Source organism: Mytilus trossulus, chromosome 14, assembly GCF_036588685.1.
Source record: "Mytilus trossulus isolate FHL-02 chromosome 14, PNRI_Mtr1.1.1.hap1, whole genome shotgun sequence".
Lineage (NCBI taxonomy): Eukaryota > Metazoa > Mollusca > Bivalvia > Mytilida > Mytilidae > Mytilus > Mytilus trossulus.
In genome coordinates, this window is record NC_086386.1 from 32,352,182 (window position 1) to 32,375,094 (window position 22,913).

At 29.9% G+C, this 22,913-nt stretch overlaps 1 protein-coding gene across 1 annotated transcript; it reads left to right on the forward strand.

The window, feature by feature from the left end:
* The first annotated feature begins 510 nt into the window (after positions 1-510).
* LOC134697002 (protein kinase C-binding protein NELL2-like) lies at positions 511-22,429 on the forward strand. Its single transcript, XM_063559000.1, has 13 exons — positions 511-578; positions 1,921-1,947; positions 3,384-3,428; positions 5,640-5,666; positions 6,749-6,871; positions 8,363-8,488; positions 16,537-16,650; positions 17,259-17,372; positions 18,676-18,789; positions 19,552-19,623; positions 20,413-20,448; positions 21,178-21,216; positions 22,180-22,429. Exons 1-13 carry the CDS (start codon positions 521-523, stop codon positions 22,194-22,196), a joined length of 912 nt encoding a protein of 303 aa, XP_063415070.1. The 5' UTR covers positions 511-520; the 3' UTR covers positions 22,197-22,429.
* The last annotated feature ends 484 nt before the right edge of the window (positions 22,430-22,913 follow it).

Sequence of the window (22,913 nt, forward strand, 5' to 3'; positions counted from 1 at the left end):
AAAATATTATCAAGATAACAAAAAGTTTTGTTGAATTCATCCATCAAAATTAATAGACTATTTAAGGGTGGGTTGAATTTTTGGAGCCTGTGATTTAGCGTTTGTCATTTATTGCTGTCTATAATTTTAGTTTTTTCGTTCATTGTTTTGTATAGGAGTCACGCCGTTATTTTTTATTAAATAGAAAAAAACTTTTTAATAAGATTTTAGGAAAGTATAGAAATATTAAAACATAAAAATCGAAATGCAAATCTAAATTGAATTAACAAGTAAAATGTTGTACCCAACAGATGCTGAACCACTACATGGTTTTCGTAAATTTACACAAAATTTTGTTTTCTTGTCGAAGCCATCTGGTACTTTTTGAATAATTTGTTTCTTGATTATTGAGTAGTTAACGTGTAGGTATATTATCACGTGATATGGTTTTTTAAATGTGATTGGTTAATTTTGTAGCGAGGTGGTATAATTCACTGTTGCACCATAGAATTTTCAATCTGTTGAGAAAATTAACAGGACAATGTTGTTCGTAGGTCTTATAGCAGTTGTTCTTATGAGCCAAGTTTCAGCTACTACCAGTAAGTATACTGACGAAAATGTAAACTTATAATTAATACACAAACATTTTATTAAGACATGTCTTAACGTAAAGAAATAAATGATACTTACAGCATCTTTAATAGAAAAAAAACTGATATCGCCTTGAGTTTGAGATTTTATGAATATTCATTCCTCCACATAATCGTCTAGAACTGTTTTATAAAATATACATACATCAATTACTACAAGTAACTTCCAAAACAGGCGATCTTGGTATAATTTATTTATTCAAAAAAAAATCTTTTAAACGGACTGATTTCATTTTCTTCTTCCCAACTTTTGATATAGTAATAATTAAATATAGTTTACTCCGGCTTATGGTGTTAATGATGCCCATTATAATAAGAAGATTCTTAACGGTTTTGCCGATAAATGGATACAATTAACTTTATTAAGGTAGATAGGTGTCTTCCGCCATCTTGGATTTCGAACTACCAGGTAACCTTCGGTCTAGATCTTTAATAAAATGTGCAAATTTCGAGAGTAAATGGTTATTCGTGTGTAAGTCTTTTCATGTTTTTGTTCTTTAATTCATTTTTTATTGTCATTTACCATGTGTGGTTTCGGTATTTTTTACACTTTTTAATTTACTTTGTTATATTATGGGTAGTAAGTCCGTTTATAATCTTCTGGGTACTGAACACATAAGAAAACAAGATTATCCTATCCAACAAAAATGTGCAAGTCCGTTTTAAGTTGAAGTATTCTAATTATTTTTCATTATTTTTTTCTTTGTAAGGGTGTTTTTAAGTCTGGTGTCTTTGATAAATTGTTTAACTAAATTCATTATAACTAACGTAATAACCTTTTAAACTTTTATTTGAAAATCGTTTGACATATTTTTTGTATTCAATTTGACAACCAACTAAAGAAATAAAAATGTGTATAAAATACACATGAAAGATCATTAAGGACAAACCAGAATGCCACTGTTTTTAAACAATGCAGTTTTTATCAGGAATCTGATGTTCTGTACTTGTCGTTTGTTGATGTGGTTCATACGTGTTAGATAAGATTAGACCGTTGGGTTTCCTGTTTAAATTGTTGTACACTGGCCACTTTCGGAGCCCTTTATAGCTTGGTGTTTGGTGCGAGACAAAGCTCTGTGTTGAAGACCGGACTATGTCCTATAATGGTTTTCTTTTACAAATTGCGACTTGTATAGAGAGTTGTCTCATTGAAACTCATATCACATCTCCTTCTATCTATAAATCCTAACTTAAAGAACATTTGCATACTTTGTATTTAATTTCATGCCACTGTATTCAAACAATGCCGTCTGTATCCGTACTTACATAACATTTACGTTTTTCTTTTCAGATTGTGAAACATTGTGCAAACATCTGAGTAAGTTTATAACGATTTTTTTTCTATTTTCACTTTGTACGTCATTGTTATATAAAATCGATAATAATTATATTTTTTTGTTAAAAGTATTTTGTAATACTTTTTTGTCTTTATCCAAAGTTTCAGAAATTCCACAATTCACAATATATTTAAGAAATACACAATTTTGAAGTGGGTTTTGACATAATTTTGAAGACTTTTTTTCTAGTTGTCCTTCCGGTCCGAACCAGATCAATGGACGAAGGCAATTGTTCACAGAGTTGTTCGGGTTAAGGTTTTGGTTTTTATTACAAAATAAAGATATAAACACATATTCTTTATTTAAGGTCGAAAGAAATCTAACTATGTGAAACAATAGTGTTCAAACTAAAAATCACCGATAATAAATTAAAAAAAAATGCTAGACTTTTTTTCAAAACATATATAGAAGATCGGTTCTATGTGTTGATGTCAAAACTCACTGCGCGATATGTTATTGTGTAAATTCATATAGCAGGTGAAACATAGTGCATAGCCGGTAACCCTTAACCATATCGAGGGGTATCTTTGCAATAGAGTTATGACGTTTGAACTTCCGGTTTATACGGTATCATTATTTTACCTAACGTAAGGGTACCCAAATTGCACCGAGTACCCAAATTGCACCTATTTAGAAAAAAATAGCAACAAAAATCTTACAAGATTTCCTAGAGACTAAACAATTTGTATTTCTATGATTTGATACTATGCACGTCTTTCAACATAGATAAACGTATTTAGATATACACAAAACGTTCACAGTTTTTATCAACAGATGGACTGTTTACTGAAAAAGCAAAATGTACGAAAACGTCACCATGCGACGTCATCAAAACGTCATCTTTTTAAAATTAGCAAATACAATATATTATAAGTATCCATTTCGTAAAATATGAAGAGTAAGCATGGACAAATATCCAATTGATCAAAATACTTGAAGAAAGTAAACAAAAGCCCGGTTATTAGACTTTTGACGATGTGAATCTAAGCATGGATGCAATTTGGGTACTCCTCATTACAGAATCATGGATAGTTTGGAGGTTGATTCAAACCCATTTTTCAATGACTCAATATGGATTAAAATTTAAATTGGTGTACCTATACAATCAAGAAGGATAGGGCTACAAAATAAACACAGTATGGACATTTTTTTCTTCATCATAAAAAAACGTAGGTGAAAAAACTGTCAAAATAGGTGCAATTTGGGTACCGTCACGTTATGTTCAACTTGCTATATTTTTTTTCAAATAATTTTTCCAACTTGTTTCGAAATTTTGTGATCGTAAACATTTTTATTTACAGAAGTGTTTACAATTTAAACAGTGTTTTTGCATTTTTTAAATGTTTCAATATTATTTCTTTGATCGAGTGTTTGTCTATAAAAATATGAATAATGTATGCTATTTTATTTTCATCAGGTTCTAATCCTCTCAGATACGAGAACTGTCTTTGGGATTGTGAAGGTATGTATTTTTTAACAAATAAAGTTTCCACGTCGTACCAGATTTTATACGTTTAATGTTTTCGATGTTATCATGAGAATGTTTTTTTCATTTGTCCACTTAGTCAACTTGACATTGTTCTATTTTGCAATTATTAGTTATTATTTCATACCGTATAACGACTCGTTGAAAAAATTACGTGAAATTTGTGGGATGTTTAAATAGCAATGAAAATGATTTTGTTAACATATATTTTATTGTCTAAATATACAATAGGATTTGATACAAGTTATAACAACTTAAAATAATCCTCTCCAAACAAATACAATTTACAAAATTTAAAGATGACAGCAATTATATAATTCCGTACAATATGAAAAATATATACAATACATATATAATGATTAAACAGTGACAGCTGGATACGAGTACACTTTGATATTCAGCAATATTAATCAAAGAATCTGTTTGTATTGCGTGTATATTTATATATATTTCTAAAAATGATTGTGTTTCGTTTGTTCTATAAAATGTTTTATGGTAACTGAGTGTTGAATCGTTCAAAGAGTTGATTTCTTAAAGGAGTAGGTCCAGTAAGGGCCGATGTTGGCCCTAAATTTCAGGTTCATCTTGATGAAAGATTATAGACATTTTTTAAACACTTAAGTGGCTACTTCAGTCGATTCAATTAGTTTATGTGAAATATTTGAACTGATCAAGTCATTCGTGTTCACTCTCAACCTGTATATATGTTATATATTCTTCAATTACAACTAACATTTAAATATTAAGAATAAACACGAAAGCGGCCCCTTCCATCTAAGTGGAAACCGTCTAAAATTTAACTAAAATTCTAATATTGTAAAGATTTCTGTAATTTAGCATGACTTAATGAGGTATATGTGCATTGTATTGTCAAAAACAGCCCGTATTCATGTAGCAGAAGTATTCTACTTTCAAATAAATAGCTAAAAGTTTGTATTTTAACAACTTTGTACAACTGCTTTATTTTGGGGCCAAAAAGAGGTCTTACTGAACCTACTCCCTTATGTAGAGTGGACATTTTAAGGACAAAAATATTCGAATCTTCTAATTGACATCTACATTTACATCTATGGTCATTTACTAAATTAACTCTGTAAAAAACAGCTTTTAACGGACTACATCTGTTTATTAATTTTGCATGAAATATATTTTCCATCCTGTTTCCAATGAAATAATATGTAGGTACCAAAAATATTTCTACACTCCAATTTCCAATCTAAAAGAAAACACCGATCAAAGCAAGGAATATAACAGTTGTTTTTCCAATCGGTTTATTAGTTGTATAGTCTAATGTCTAATTTTGTCCTTTTTGTATTTATCATGGTTGATTGATTTCTTTTTAAAATATGAATCACGAGTGATTTGGTTATTGTTTAACTTGTCTTCCTTGTACAAAAGTAATGCCTCTCCATTTCATTGTCATTTTCCTAATATTAACATTTCAAAGTAAGGATATATATATAATATACCCTCAATTCCCACCATTTATCTAACAATCTGCGGAAAAAAATTCTACAAACGACACACCAGTCGCGAAAAAAAAACACCTAAATAGACAAAATTAGTACAAAGTTGTAAAGAATTGAGGGCCCAAAACTGCAAATACAAATTTAGGGACGATATAGAAAAATCAATGAAGGAAAAAAAAACTTAATTAAAATAGTTTGAGGGTTGGGGTCAAATTGCGGCAAGATTTGTAATTTTTTTTCATTATTCCTTATGGGTCAATATTTTTTTCCCAAATTAAGTTAAAAGGGGGGAAGGGGGTCAGTGAAAAAATTATATGAATTAAGTTTTTTATCCTGCATTGAATTTTTGATGTCGTCCCTTACTTTCTGTCTATTTGAACGGAATTTCTACGGAAAAGAAGATACCAATTCAATCAAATCGTCAAACTAGTATTCATTGTATGTTCCAAAAGCTTTTCGACAAATGCAAACGACTTCGGTTTTTCAAATTTTTTTTGAATTTAACTTTCCCGATCAAGGCTAATCTGTTGAAATTTCAAGGTAAAAAATAGTTTTTAAGCAATACAGATTTTTTTTATGACTAAATTTTCAAGTCAATATTCCTTTTCATTTTTACCTTTGAACTAGTATACACTACTACTTAAATACTTGCAACTGAAAATCCGAAGTTTGGCTATTTTTGGAGCATATGCAATCCTTATACAACTTTTTTTTGTAGTTTTGGATGACTGCAAGAAATGTGAAGGTAAGACAATTAATTGATATCAATATAAGTCAAATCTTTAACTATGATGTAAAATTATGATAACAGTAAATTGTCCTTGCCACTCAGCTACGACAACGAAGCATTCAGAGTGGAGGGGTGCAATGTTAAAACTTTCTTTTTAAATCTTAATCGATAGTTTATATGTCGATTACTTTCCTTCATTACGACGACAATGTTCTCTGTTAAGACGATGACATATAGTTGTAAACTATTATTACATCAAGTCCCTATTGCAGATTTTGCAAATAAGAACATTTTCATATTTTTATGAATAAGACGGACTCGATTAGGTACGCTATTTGAGTTTTCTTTTCCAGTTTAACTTTAAAAAATAAATATAATTTAGTGTTGGGTATTTATAGTGATATTTGAAATACAATGTAGCTTATTTATGAATTTATTGGTACCATAAGACTTTTTTTTCATATATAAAACATACGGTCCGCCTCATAAGTTTAAACATTTGTCATTAGTGCATTGGCCCGGAGTGACTTCATCTATACTCTGTGTAGTATATATTCTTTTTTTTTTTTTTTTTTTGGTGGAATTTTGCTCGGTGACTAACTTGTAATTACTTCTTCAACTTTCTGTAACCAATAAGATTGGGAATGGAAATGGAAAGTGTTACAAAAGAACAACAAACCGACCGAAGAGTAGAAAATATCCAAAGGACCCCTATGAGTCTTCAACACAGTGCCTAAATACCGTATCGAAAGGCAGGCTTCAGCTTGACTCTAAACAAATTTATACTAGATCAGCGAAAAGGACGTCACACGAAACTCCGAAACATATAAATAGAAAAAATTAAAGACTCACAAAGTAACTTAGGACAGACGCAACAATGCATGTATAAGATGTCAATTATGAATAGTGGACATGCTTTCTACCTAAATGTTATGGTTTGTTCGTCCGGCGTTATCAGTTTTGTTTAGTTTAAATATTAAAAACTTATCATGTATTTTGTACGCCCCGTAAAAAGAACTGCAATGTAAAGTGCTTATAATCGCACAACACTTAAACACTATTGAAGGAATTACAATAGTCTTATATACTTACTACAGCGCCAAGATGTGCAGACAAACCAGATGCCTGCAATTCAGAAACTGAAAATTGTAAAGATACTGATGATGGCAGAGTTTGTGTCTGTAAAGATGGTTTCGAGAAAAAAGACGGCCAATGCAAAGGTAAATACATTCAAATTTCTATTTAAAGTCATAGGAAAAAATATGTTTATCCAATTCTTAAACCAACGCATGTATATATCATAACTTAGATTTCTGTGGAACATTTTTTCATTTATAATGCAGAAATATCGTATAATATTTATTTACTTTTTGTCTGTCTATTATGATTTAACAGATATGGCAGCTTATTAATTGTCTTTCAACCGTAGTTTACCGATTGTCACCTTATAGTAAACAATCAACAAGGAAGCATGGATATTGAACACGTGTATAACATAAACAATCAGATAACAGTTTATTTCAATGACAGATCTATGCGTATTGCGATCACCGGATTTTAACGAGAAGGGTCACGCTTAGGTCACTTGCATACGTAAATGATTTCGGCGAATTGCTTCCTGGAAGCAAGCAATTCAAAAATATTTTTTTAAATGTGAACAAATAAAAAAAATATATTCAATTAAAAGTCTATGTACATAAGTTTTATAATGAAACTTAATAATAAAACAAATACATCATTTCTTTTTCATTTGCGGTTTCATATGACATTAAAAACAAGTAAATTTCCAGTTTTGTCTTAAATGTTCTAGGTATTATTATTCGAGTCTACACTTTTTATTTTATTGACACTGTTTAAAAGAACTCACGTATTTTGTGTTTTTGGTTAAAAATAATCGAAATACACAAATTAGAGTTTTCAAACATATATTTGGAGAAAGTAATTTAATGGTTCAGTTAACATAAGTTATCAATTTGATTCGAAATTGAAGTGTCCACTGAGGGTCACCAGAAGATGCCACATTGTTTTTTAATTTGATTTGGAAAGATGTTCTTGTCAACTGTTACGTGTAATTAGGACAGTCGTTTATACAACTATGAATATTTATATGTGGTATTATAAGTCGTGACTATTTAATATAATATTTGACTGTAATATTTTGTTCTGATTATGAAGAAATAACATAAAAATTGTGATGCACACTGAATAATTCTTAATTCCATTTAAAAACGGAGGAAATCTTGAAAACACGTTGCTAACTCCACGGTCGCATGATAAAATTATATATGTGGGCTGATCAAGAAAAAACGACGTCAGCCAATAACAAGACACGTTACATCCAAAATTAAATTAATCAGTTTTTATTGATAGGTGAAAGGATGTTCTTTTAATAGTTTTAGACACGTTCTGTTTTAACTGATTTTAATAAAAGTTATATGAAGAAGCAAGCAATTCCAAAACTATACTTCTTCTAAATGTGGATGAACGAAAGAATTTTCTTCAATAAAAAGTATTTATGGCAGTAATTGGTTATTTTCATTTTTGATGTGCTCGGATTTTAATAAAAGTTATATGAAGAACTATGTTGAATTCCAGATTAATGCACACTGACAAATTTTAAGTATTTAATTGAAGTAATTTGTTCACCATTTTCATTTTGTGTTCAATTGATTTTAATGTATCGTAACCTGTGTTTTGTTATATTCATATAGATATCGACGAGTGTGCCACACATACTGCTAATTGTAAGCTGAATCAAATATGTGAGAACCTACCAGGATCATATCAATGCAAAGATTGTCCAACAGGACAAATCCCTGTGAACAACGAGTGTATAGGTAAATTAAGGCGACAGTAGTTAACGGATGTTAAAATTTAAAAAAAATATACAAATCCAGGAAACATGATGACTTTTTTACACCAATATATTTAAACATAAATACCTATAAATAAACTCTTCATAGATACCAGGACTAATTTTTTTATATATACACCAGACTTCCTTTTCGTCTAATAAAGACTCATTAGTGACGCTCGAATCCAAAAAAGTTAAAATAAAAAAATAAAAATAAAAAAAGCCAAATAAAGTACGAAGTTGAAGAGCATTGAGGACCAAAATTCCTAAAAGTTTTGCCAAATACAGCTAAGTAGGGACTGATTTTCCAAAATTAATTGCAAAGAAAGAGTGACAGTAATTTCCACTTATTGGTCAATTACTGCGATTTGAAGTATGTTGTTTTAGATTAGCAGGTGTTTCTGTATTGTTTTCATTCATTTGTAAGCTCAACTAGAAAAAAAACACCATTTTTATTCATTGGATCAAAATCCACATGTCTTGTGGAAATAACTATATCACAAAATACCTTGGTTTCATTTATATGTGATAATAGTGCACAATGTTTACCACATGGTCCATATCCATTAGTTTGTTTATAAAATAGTAAATTATGTTGCTTTTTGTGCTCTCAGATATATATATATATATACCACTTATATGTGTGTATTAATTTTGAAGACTCATCTACATGTTTACGTATCATCTGAACAAATGCTCAGAAATAAAGTTGATCTTCAGCATCATCAAATTCTTATTAGAGTGAAGAATTTACAAACTTTTATTCAAATAATAGAAAACGATATAACATTATCTTAATTAAATACATTCACTTCGGCATCTGTATATCTGTTTTTAATTTATTATAACAAGTTATAAAGACTACCTCAAAAATACAGTAATAACTATTATCAATTCGTGTAACGTGACATGGTACAATCTTCATGTCATTAATTGCCATTGATATAAATTATATCTATTATATCATCAATGTATGCAACGTTCGAATTATATTTCAGTGAAAACATGTGAGCATGTACAGTGTGGAGACAATGAAGTATGCGAACAAACAGATGCTGCGGGACCAACATGTAAATGTGCATCGGGATACGAAAATGCTGGCGACGGATGTAAAGGTATATAAAGGCGACAGTAGTTACCCGATGTTAAACTTTCGTAAATCCTCTGAGTATAGACAAATCGAAGAAAAAACAGAGACTGAAGAAAATCAAGACAAAATGATTTCAAATTCGAGAACTTATTTATACAGATTACTCCGATTACCACAATCTTTTCCTGAACGTTTTTTGTTGCAAAAGGCAAACAATAATTATAAAAAATGATCGAAATACTAGTCTCATACTTTGGTTCGATAGACGAGCGCTTTGTCTACCAATGACACTCGATTCTATACCATTTGTTGGTCAAGTAAAACGCGAATTTGAGCAGCATTAACATAAAATATGTTGTATTTCATACGCCTATACTATTATAATTTTGGTAGCTGGGTTCAGAAAAAAATTAATTTTCCAAGGTTTAAACTAAGTGTGACACTTTGAAAAACAATACCTAATCAAGAACTCGTTGTTGTATCGACCAAGACTCAAGTTCTCGCTTTTTATATAATTATATATTCGGAGTGAGTAATTAAATGATTCAGTTAACATAAATTATCGAAATGATTAGAAATTTAACTGTTCACTGAGGGTCACCAGAGGATACCACGTTTTGTTTGTATTTGGAAACATGTTCTGGTCAAATTTTGCATGTATTTGGGAGTGTCGGTTATACAAATATGATAATTTTTATGTGGTATCATAAGTCAAGATTATTTGATCTGATATCAAGATTCTTTATGATCAGTAAATATTGATAGGTAAAAGGAAGTTCTTTCTAGAGGGTTAGACATCGCATTTTGAAACTTGAATTTTAACAGAAAATGAGTTAACAGAATCCTGAGATTTCACGTTTGCAATATGTTACAATTAAGAAGAAATGGGGTTAAAAATTTAAGTTATTCTAAATCTAGAAATTAACTAAAAATTATTTTTCATTTTGATATGCACTGATTTTAATAAAAGTTATATGAAGAAGCAAGCAATTCCAAAACTATACTTCTTCTAAATGTGGATAAACGAAAGAATTTTCTTCAATAAAAAGTATTTATGGGAGTAATTGGTTATTTTCATTTTTGATGTGCTCGGATTTTAATAAAAGTTATATGAAGAACTATGTTGAATTCCAGATTAATGCACACTGACAAATTTTAAGTATTTAATTGAAGTAATTTGTTCACCATTTTCATTTTGTGTTCAATTGATTTTAATGTATCGTAACATGTGTTTTGTTATATTCATATAGATATCGACGAGTGTGCCACACATACTGCTAATTGTAAGCTGAATCAAATATGTGAGAACCTACCAGGATCATATCAATGCAAAGATTGTCCAACAGGACAAATCCCTGTGAACAACGAGTGTATAGGTAAATTAAGGCGACAGTAGTTAACGGATGTTAAAATTTAAAAAAAATATACAAATCCAGGAAACATGATGACTTTTTTTACACCAATATATTTAAACATAAATACCTATAAATAAACTCTTCATAGATACCAGGACTAATTTTTTTATATATACACCAGACTTCCTTTTCGTTTAATAAAGACTCATTAGTGACGCTCGAATCCAAAAAAGTTAAAATAAAAAAATAAAAATAAAAAAAAGCCAAATAAAGTACGAAGTTGAAGAGCATTGAGGACCAAAATTCCTAAAAGTTTTGCCAAATACAGCTAAGTAGGGACTGATTTTCCAAAATTAATTGCGAAGAAAGAGTGAGAGTAATTTCCACTTATTGGTCAATTACTGCGATTTGAAGTATGTTGTTTTAGATTAGCAGGTGTTTCTGTATTGTTTTCATTCATTTGTAAGCTCAACTAGAAAAAAAAACACCATTTTTATTCATTGGATCAAAATCCACATGTCTTGTGGAAATAACTATATCACAAAATACCTTGGTTTCATTTATATGTGATAATAGTGCACAATATTTACCACATGGTCCATATCCATTAGTTTGTTTATAAAATAGTAAATTATGTTGCTTTTTGTGCTCTCAGATATATATATATATATACCACTTATATGTGTGTATTAATTTTGAAGACTCATCTACATGTTTACGTATCATCTGAACAAATGCTCAGAAATAAAGTTGATCTTCAGCATCATCAAATTCTTATTAGAGTGAAGAATTTACAAACTTTTATTCAAATAATAGAAAACGATATAACATTATCTTAATTAAATACATTCACTTCGGCATCTGTATATCTGTTTTTAATTTATTATAACAAGTTATAAAGACTACCTCAAAAATACAGTAATAACTATTATCAATTCGTGTAACGTGACATGGTACAATCTTCATGTCATTAATTGCCATTGATATAAATTATATCTATTATATCATCAATGTATGCAACGTTCGAATTATATTTCAGTGAAAACATGTGAGCATGTACAGTGTGGAGACAATGAAGTATGCGAACAAACAGATGCTGCGGGACCAACATGTAAATGTGCATCGGGATACGAAAATGCTGGCGACGGATGTAAAGGTATATAAAGGCGACAGTAGTTACCCGATGTTAAACTTTCGTAAATCCTCTGAGTATAGACAAATCGAAGAAAAAACAGAGACTGAAGAAAATCAAGACAAAATGATTTCAAATTCGAGAACTTATTTATACAGATTACTCCGATTACCACAATCTTTTCCTGAACGTTTTTTGTTGCAAAAGGCAAACAATAATTATAAAAAATGATCGAAATACTAGTCTCATACTTTGGTTCGATAGACGAGCGCTTTGTCTACCAATGACACTCGATTCTATACCATTTGTTGGTCAAGTAAAACGCGAATTTGAGCAGCATTAACATAAAATATGTTGTATTTCATACGCCTATACTATTATAATTTTGGTAGCTGGGTTCAGAAAAAAATAAATTTTCCAAGGTTTAAACTAAGTGTGACACTTTGAAAAACAATACCTAATCCAGAACTCGTTGTTGTATCGACCAAGACTCAAGTTCTCGCTTTTTATATAATTATATATTCGGAGTGAGTAATTAAATGATTCAGTTAACATAAATTATCGAAATGATTAGAAATTTAACTGTTCACTGAGGGTCACCAGAGGATACCACGTTTTGTTTGTATTTGGAAACATGTTCTGGTCAAATTTTGCATGTATTTGGGAGTGTCGGTTATACAAATATGATAATTTTTATGTGGTATCATAAGTCAAGATTATTTGATCTGATATCAAGATTCTTTATGATCAGTACTTATTGATAGGTAAAAGGAAGTTCTTTCTAGAGGGTTAGACATCGCATTTTGAAACTTGAATTTTAACAGAAAATGAGTACACAGAATCCTGAGATTTCACGTTTGCAAAATGTTACAATTAAGAAGGAATGAGGTTAAAATTTAACTTATTCTAAATCTAGAAATTAACTAAAAATTATTTTTCATTTTGATGTGCACTGATTTTGATAAAAGTTATATGAAGAAGCAAGCAATTCCAAAAATATACTTCTTCTAAATGTGGATGAACGAAAGAATTTTCTTCAATAAAAAGTATTTATGGGAGTAATTGGTTATTTTCATTTTTGATGTGCTCGGATTTCAATAAAAGTTATATGAAGAACTATGTTGAATTCCAGATTAATGCACACTGACAAATTTAAAGTATTTAATTGAAGTAATTTGTTCACCATTTTCATTTTGTGTTCAATTGATTTTAATATATCGTAACATGTGTTTTGTTATATTCATATAGATATCGACGAGTGTGCCACACATACTGCTAATTGTAAACCGAATCAAATATGTGAAAACCTACCAGGATCATATCAATGCACATATTGTCCAACAGGACAAATCCCTGTGAACAACGAGTGTATAGGTAAATTAAGGCGACAGTAGTTAACGGATGTTAAAATTTAAAAAAAATATACAAATCCAGGAAACATGATGACTTTTTTTACACCAATATATTTAAACATAAATACCTATAAATAAACTCTTCATAGATACCAGGACTAATTTTTTTATATATACACCAGACTTCCTTTTCGTCTAATAAAGACTCATTAGTGACGCTCGAATCCAAAAAAGTTAAAATAAAAAAATAAAAATAAAAAAAAGCCAAATAAAGTACGAAGTTGAAGAGCATTGAGGACCAAAATTCCTAAAAGTTTTGCCAAATACAGCTAAGTAGGGACTGATTTTCCAAAATTAATTGCAAAGAAAGAGTGACAGTAATTTCCACTTATTGGTCAATTACTGCGATTTGAAGTATGTTGTTTTAGATTAGCAGGTGTTTCTGTATTGTTTTCATTCATTTGTAAGCTCAACCAGAAAAAAAACCACCATTTTTATTCATTGGATCAAAATCCACATGTCTTGTGGAAATAACTATATCACAAAATACCTTGGTTTCATTTATATGTGATAATAGTGCACAATATTTACCACATGGTCCATATCCATTAGTTTGTTTATAAAATAGTAAATTATGTTGCTTTTTGTGCTCTCAGATATATATATATATATATACCACTTATATGTGTGTATTAATTTTGAAGACTCATCTACATGTTTACGTATCATCTGAACAAATGCTCAGAAATAAAGTTGATCTTCAGCATCATCAAATTCTTATTAGAGTGAAGAATTTACAAACTTTTATTCAAATAATAGAAAACGATATAACATTATCTTAATTAAATACATTCACTTCGGCATCTGTATATCTGTTTTTAATTTATTATAACAAGTTATAAAGACTACCTCAAAAATACAGTAATAACTATTATCAATTCGTGTAACGTGACATGGTACAATCTTCATGTCATTAATTGCCATTGATATAAATTATATCTATTATATCATCAATGTATGCAACGTTCGAATTATATTTCAGTGAAAACATGTGAGCATGTACAGTGTGGAGACAATGAAGTATGCGAACAAACAGATGCTGCGGGACCAACATGTAAATGTGCATCGGGATACGAAAATGCTGGCGACGGATGTAAAGGTATATAAAGGCGACAGTAGTTACCCGATGTTAAACTTTCGTAAATCCTCTGAGTATAGACAAATCGAAGAAAAAACAGAGACTGAAGAAAATCAAGACAAAATGATTTCAAATTCGAGAACTTATTTATACAGATTACTCCGATTACCACAATCTTTTCCTGAACGTTTTTTGTTGCAAAAGGCAAACAATAATTATAAAAAATGATCGAAATACTAGTCTCATACTTTGGTTCGATAGACGAGCGCTTTGTCTACCAATGACACTCGATTCTATACCATTTGTTGGTCAAGTAAAACGCGAATTTGAGCAGCATTAACATAAAATATGTTGTATTTCATACGCCTATACTATTATAATTTTGGTAGCTGGGTTCAGAAAAAAATTAATTTTCCAAGGTTTAAACTAAGTGTGACACTTTGAAAAACAATACCTAATCCAGAACTCGTTGTTGTATCGACCAAGACTCAAGTTCTCGCTTTTTATATAATTATATATTCGGAGTGAGTAATTAAATGATTCAGTTAACATAAATTATCGAAATGATTAGAAATTTAACTGTTCACTGAGGGTCACCAGAGGATACCACGTTTTGTTTGTATTTGGAAACATGTTCTGGTCAACTTTTGCATGTATTTGGGAGTGTCGGTTATACAAATATGATAATTTTTATGTGGTATCATAAGTCAAGATTATTTGATCTGATATCAAGATTCTTTATGATCAGTACTTATTGATAGGTAAAAGGAAGTTCTTTCTAGAGGGTTAGACATCGCATTTTGAAACTTGAATTTTAACAGAAAATGAGTAAACAGAATCCTGAGATTTCACGTTTGCAAAATGTTACAATTAAGAAGGAATGAGGTTAAAATTTAACTTATTCTAAATCTAGAAATTAACTAAAAATTATTTTTTTATTTTGATGTGCACTGATTTTGATAAAAGTTATATGAAGAAGCAAGCAATTCCAAAAATATACTTCTTCTAAATGTGGATGAACGAAAGAATTTTCTTCAATAAAAAGTATTTATGGGAGTAATTGGTTATTTTCATTTTTGATGTGCTCGGATTTCAAAAAAAGTTATATGAAGAACTATGTTGAATTCCAGATTAATGCACACTGACAAATTTAAAGTATTTAATTGAAGTAATTTGTTCACCATTTTCATTTTGTGTTCAATTGATTTTAATATATCGTAACATGTGTTTTGTTATATTCATATAGATATCGACGAGTGTGCCACACATACTGCTAATTGTAAACCGAATCAAATATGTGAAAACCTACCAGGATCATATCAATGCACAGATTGTCCAACAGGACAAATCCCTGTGAACAACGAGTGTATAGGTAAATTAAGGCGACAGTAGTTAACGGATGTTAAAATTTAAAAAAAATATACAAATCCAGGAAACATGATGACTTTTTTTACACCAATATATTTAAACATAAATACCTATAAATAAACTCTTCATAGATACCAGGACTAATTTTTTTATATATACACCAGCCTTCCTTTTCGTCTAATAAATACTCATTAGTGACGCTCGAATCCAAAAAAGTTAAAATAAAAAAATAAAAATAAAAAAAAGCCAAATAAAGTACGAAGTTGAAGAGCATTGATGACCAAAATTCCTAAAAGTTTTGCCAAATCCAGCTAAGTAGGGATTGATTTTCCAAAATTAATTGCAAAGAAAGAGTGACAGTAATGTCCACTTATTGGTCAATTACTGCGATTTGAAGTATGTTGTTTTAGATTAGCAGGCGTTTCTATATTGTTTTCATTCATGAGACCGAGTTATGAAAGACTATTTCTATACAACGGTAGTTACCAGTAACTATAGGTTGAATTCTCAATATGAGTCACGTGACGTACAATCTTCATTCTAAAGCCATTGATACACAAAATCACAATGAAATTAACGTTCGAACTATATTTCAGTGAAAACATGTAACCATGTCAAATGTGGCGAACATCAAGAGTGCAAGGAATCAGAAAATGGACCAAAATGTGTATGTGTGAAGGGACACTTTTATACTGTAAATGGATGTAAAGGTAAATTAAGGTGACACTAGTTAACCTGTGATAAAATGAAGTAATGGTCTATGTAGATATTAATCAAGGAAAAACAAAATTAACACAAAATGTATCAATGGCCGAGAGAGAATATTTATCAAAAGTAGAATAATGCAGAGGAGAATTCAAAACATAAAGTCTCAACTCAAGTTACTTTATATACTACATATTTTTCTTTTCTTTTGTAACAAAAAAAAATATTATTAAAACAACCGATTAAAGATACGAACCGCACACATTAGTCCGTATATACTCACATATGGTGCTTGAAACAAAATAATTCATTATGCAAATAACAGCCGAAGTTGAACCGCAACAAATAGAAACATTCCGACAAATTGTACAAAATGCAGCTGAGCATTAGGCTGTGTATAGAAATGCTTAAACATGTTTAAAAAAATCAAACGTTAAGAAAGGTAAATGAACATTTAATTTCATGTGAAACCAAAAAAAAAAACGGTAAACGGTCTGATTGTAAGCTCAACTAGAAAAAAAAACCATTTTTATTCATTGGATCAAAATCCACATGTCTTGGGGAAATAACGAAAAGCAAAACCATATGTGTATGCATACAATTTCTATTTTAGTGAAAACATGCGCTCATCATACGTGTGAATACAACCAGGTTTGTATAGATACAGCTTATGGACCCAAATGTAAATGTAAAAAGGGGTACTACTACCATGAAGATAAATGTAAAGGTAAAAATTTGTTATCAATGCATTCTCCTTTACCACGGAATATGAAGAGAACAGTTTAAAATATATCAATTTAAAAAACAAACACATAACAATTAATTATATAATGTATAAAGTCTATAGGATATATTTATCATTGATTTTCCACTTTGATGCATGGATACCAGTCCATCTTTATTTGCTATGTGCTGAAAAGAAAAAAAGAAATGAGCTACATAAAAAAAAGACAAAGTTGTCAAATTTAACCTAAATTGGCTTCAATTTTTACGCTTATATACTCAGTTGTGAACAGTTAAATAACAAAAATAACGAATTACAAGAGATCTTATAAACGGAAAGATCTTTGAACCACATTATTCACAAAAAATATGCAACTATTTAATCACTGAAAACACTATATTATTATTCTGGTGTAAATGAGATTATTTCTGCTTTATCTAAAAGATATATAAAACAATCTTAGAAAATATGTTTTTGGTAAGGACATTTGTCATATGGGTACATCATGATCCATGAAAAGGACACTCTTGTTTAAAGCTTATTTGGTTCTACGTATTCTCAATACCAATCTGCCAAGTCAAAATATTCAAACTGAATTTTTTTAGCTTTTCGAATGTTGCATGGTTTTATCATTGTCACAGTGTAAGTTTAGACCTCTTACAAACATTTCATATCTTTGTGTATTTGCTTCTTGCTTTTAACCCGATCGTATAGACCCGGGTCCATCTATGGTTCCTGTCTGTCCCGAATTGTTTTAGCCAATCAAGTTTTAAATAGAGTCTTTTCTGTGCATTAATTCTCTCTTTGATAAGTGATTTAGTCTTGATGAAGGCCGCATACCATGACCTAATATTGATGTCTGAGTCCTATGGTCTTTAATGGATATATGAAATATTCGTATGTTATATATTAAACAACCTTGATGCCTTAAATCATATGAGGATGTTATTTTTGTGGGTTTTTTTTACTTTAGGATCAAGGGGCAAGGAAAAAGAATATATGAAGTGTACAATTTAAAAAAACAAATACGTGTCTTTTTTAATATATTTGTCTTTTTTGTCCTACACGGATAGGTCTTATTGGTACTCGTACCACATCCCCTTATTTTCACAGTGTTTTACTTATAGTATATTCTTCAGAAGTAGTATACTTTTACCAAATTATCAACTACTTTATACTAGTTATAGACACTGTGAAAAAACGTCTCAGAAAAAAACTATTGATTCATTCAATGAAGGTCAATTAACAAAAAAATATTTTTTATCAAAACTCATTCCAGTGTGAACGTTATTGTTATATTTCACAGTGGCAACATGTGCAACTTACAAGTGTGAATACAACGAAGTTTGTAAAAATACAGAGCATGGACCCAAATGTGAATGTCAGCAGGGGTACTATTACCATGAAAACGCATGTAAAGGTAATAATTTTTTTTATACATTTTTAAATGGTAACGTACCTTATAAAGATGTATATGTTTAAAACAATTTAATATTCAATTGTTCTTAGTTTTTGCTTTTCCAGACCCTTGTATTTGGCACAATTTTTGGTAAATTTTGAATCCTCAATGCTCTTCAACTTTTTTCTTGTTTTGGCTTGATACATATGTTGATATGAGCGTCACTGATGAGTCATATGTAGACAAAACGCGCGTCTGACGTATTAAATTGTAATTCTGGTACCTTTGATAACTATTAAGGTATAACCTTTTTACGGACGACAATGTCACGTTCGTAAATGCGTAAGTTCAAAGAGTACCGCTAAGACCAAAACTTTTTATGCATTAATTTCTAATGTATATATCAAGATAAACCAATCATTCCGTAATGCTATGTATTGTAAACAGATCTATATCGTTTCCTTGATAGGATAAACGTTTTTGGTTTTTTTTATTAAAGAGATGCATTTCTCTTAATTTATTGAATTGTTTCATGTTATTTATAATGTTCTTATTAATCAAAAACTATTCACATCAAATTTTTAAGAAAAACCAAAACGAAAGATGTGATGTGATTGACAAAACGGCAATTCTTTACTGGAGAGTAAATGGAGTAAAAGTTAAAATGACAGGTGACCGTACAGCAATCACTGATGAGTTAAACCCATATCGCACAATCGGCGATTTTGCATTTAGTAAAAATGTGTTTCTTTAAGTAATTTTCAATTATGTATAATATTTCAGCTGCTGTGAAATGTCCTCATGTGAAGTGTAGTTATAATGAATACTGTTACACTAAAACTGGAAAGTGCTATCGTAAGTATCGGCAATAAGTTTTTCAATAAAAAATATATAATACAAGTCCCCCCAACATCTGATAACACAGAGTTGTATTTCCTTATTTCAGATCAGTTTAGAATTAACGTATTCATATAAAAGTTGAAATGTAGAAAATATATTCCGTCGAAAAACGTTGCACATGCGCTTTTGCTTTACCTTTTGTCCATTTTGGGTTTTATCAGCACTTCATATTAAGAATATTTTTTTTCAAATCATTTGGCATCGAGTACCACTGAACGTAAATAAGAAGATGTGATTTACTCAAAATGCGCATTGTAAGCAGAAAAATATTGGTACTATTTAATTATGGTTATGAAAGGTGCCGTACAAACAATTTTGTCTCCACTAAAATAAATCGTTAATATGAGTTTGATTCGACATTTCAGAATTTGACGGACCATAGATAATCTCATAGTTTGTAGAGTGGATAAGATTTTGAAACGACGAATTCCTGAGCATTATTTTCTGGGGAAAAAACATATAACGATCAGCCACAATTTTCTAGGTTGTTACCGTGGGCGATTAAATGAATAAACATATCAAATGTTAGTATTATTGAGCAATTCGCCTTAAAGCAGTATTTGGGTAATCTCGAACACCCAAATAAAAGTAACTTTACGTCATTGGTTGAATTTCAATTGTTTTGAACGTGTTAGCAAATAACAACGTACTTGGTGTACGATTTTGAAAATATCATCTAGAATGCACTATATTCTGAACAGGGAATTGATAACACATATCAATTTACATATTCTTATCTTGTAGCATGTAAAGTTATCTGCAAGCAATATACAGAGGGAAGTAAGTCATTTATTTTATCATATTCTTTGTTGGGGGGAGAAGGGCAATTAATGTAGTGAATGGAAACGATTCTGAAAATTCTGTTGACCATTAATTCGTTTATCATTATCAAAACGGTCAAAACAAGATATTTATAAAAGGCAATTCGGAAACATACATCAAATTTTCATTTTGAATGCACTCTATTATGTTATAAATGATGATGTAAAAGAAAACAAAAATCAAATCAGTAAGCAGAACTATTCTTTAAATATTTTTACAAAAGATTTAATCGCAAGATATTTCAAAGAATTTAAAATCTTTCACGACCATAGGACTTGTTTTTATTAAGCCTCATCAAAACCGCTTAAAATCAAATGTCACAACACCAGGGAATCTGCTGATCCATAACTAAGTTGTCATACAGCAGCAACACGAACATCTTTATATTTCACTGAAAAAAACTCCTGAAACATAACAAAGTCAAAATGATCGGAAATGATTAGTTTGAACGTACGTTATTGTTAAAAATGACACAAGTTTTTCAATTTAAAGTGGTTGTCGTGTACATGTATACCATCTTGATAGTATATGCATCTCAAATATGCATTATTAGTTTTCCTATATTTGCTACATATAGTGTCAATTGAATAATTTATTACCATCAATTGTATTTTAAATATTTGCTCTGCTTATATTTGTGTTTATGCAATGATTTCAATCTAATACGTCTGTCATGTTTTGTTTCAGCTTATATGTACAAATCATGTTATTCCTATTACTGCAATGGTAAGCTAGTTTAGACATATTGGTGATAAAGATTAAATATTGTTTCATTTTTAAAGAAGTAAAAGGACAAACCATGATCAATCACGTGCAAAATATATTGTAAAACGAAATAACCCTGGTTAGAAATATTAAACATCTATAATAAAAGTAGAAATACATCATATTTCTGAGAGAAAAAAATAACCATATATAACATTAGTCAGTACCTTATGCGTTCAAAAACCGAATTACAATTTTCTATGACTGTATTCTTAGTTTGCAAAACCACATATTCAAACATCAGCGTAAGTACGATCCGTCTTCAAGTTAAAAAAAAATCCGCGAAAATTGGTACTTACGGCTTAGACACTAAATAACCACCTGTTTTCCATTGTCTAATACAGGAACCGATAAATACAACATAAAATAATGTATTAATGCCTTGCTCTTAGATTTGTATATATAAATGAATTTGACAATATAACGACAGCGTATCTTTTATAAAAAATAACCATATGTTCCTTATAACTTAACCTTTACATTAAAGACATTGAATAATATGTAGTGTTTTTTAAATACAAACCTAAACTTTTATGCATACATTATTAAACCAACTATTACCATAACAAGAACTTGATTTAGGACATGCGTCTGTTGAAAATGTAAACGATGGTAACCAGTTGATAGGTACTCGATGTTCAAAGTCTTGAAGAAAAAAATATATTTACATGTCATTAAATTTAATACCAAAGATTTTAAAGCTTCACATTATTGCAACATATTTTTTCTTTATTATTGTATGAACGTGTATTCTATAATTGATCGGATTTTCTCTAGCTGGTAATAGGAACACAACTTTTTTGGGTTCTTCGTTAGATGATTTTGATTTATTTGTAAATTTATGTATTTTTGATCTATGTATTTATAATTTATGTATTTATGATTTATGTAGGTAGATTTTAATCATGTTTCTTTATATTTCAGGTGACTATGGTAGATAGACGGCTTTGTCATGTTAACATATATATATTCTGTACTTTTTTCCGACTATTTAATTCGATATTTCAAATTATTCTCATTCTACAACTTTTGATTGTTCTGTTTTGTTTTACCTTGTTTTACGATAAAAATATTTAAAGAATTACAGAGAAATTTTCAGATCAGGAGGAACTTTTAGGCCAGAGATGAAGAAACACAAATTCTTCTATTGAAATAAAATTTTAGTTAAAATAGAGATCTTTCTTGTTGTATTGCATTGCAGGGGCTTGAGCCCTGTTGAAAGAATTTTATCAGATGACAATTTAACATCTCCAAATATAAAAAAGCTTGTTACCATGAATTTGTGGGAAATGGTTTACCGATGTTCATCATGTAACAAAACAACGATGTGATATGATTGCCAATGAGACAGAAATTAACAACTATAGGTCACCATACAGCTATCAAAAGTAAGCAAAGCCAGTACAGCATAGTCAGCTGTAAAAAAATGTAGATGTGGTATGTTTGCCAAGGTTTATGAATCTTCACAAGGCAATCAATGATACAGAATATCAAAACTAAAGGTACCCGTGCGACAATGAGAAAGGCCCATATGATATTGTAAGCCATCAAAGGTTCCGAAATTAGAAAATTAGCGGCATAATTCATGTACAAAATTGAACGAAAAAAACAAATATATAACACGGCAACAAACGAATGTCATTTTGATCGAGATTAAC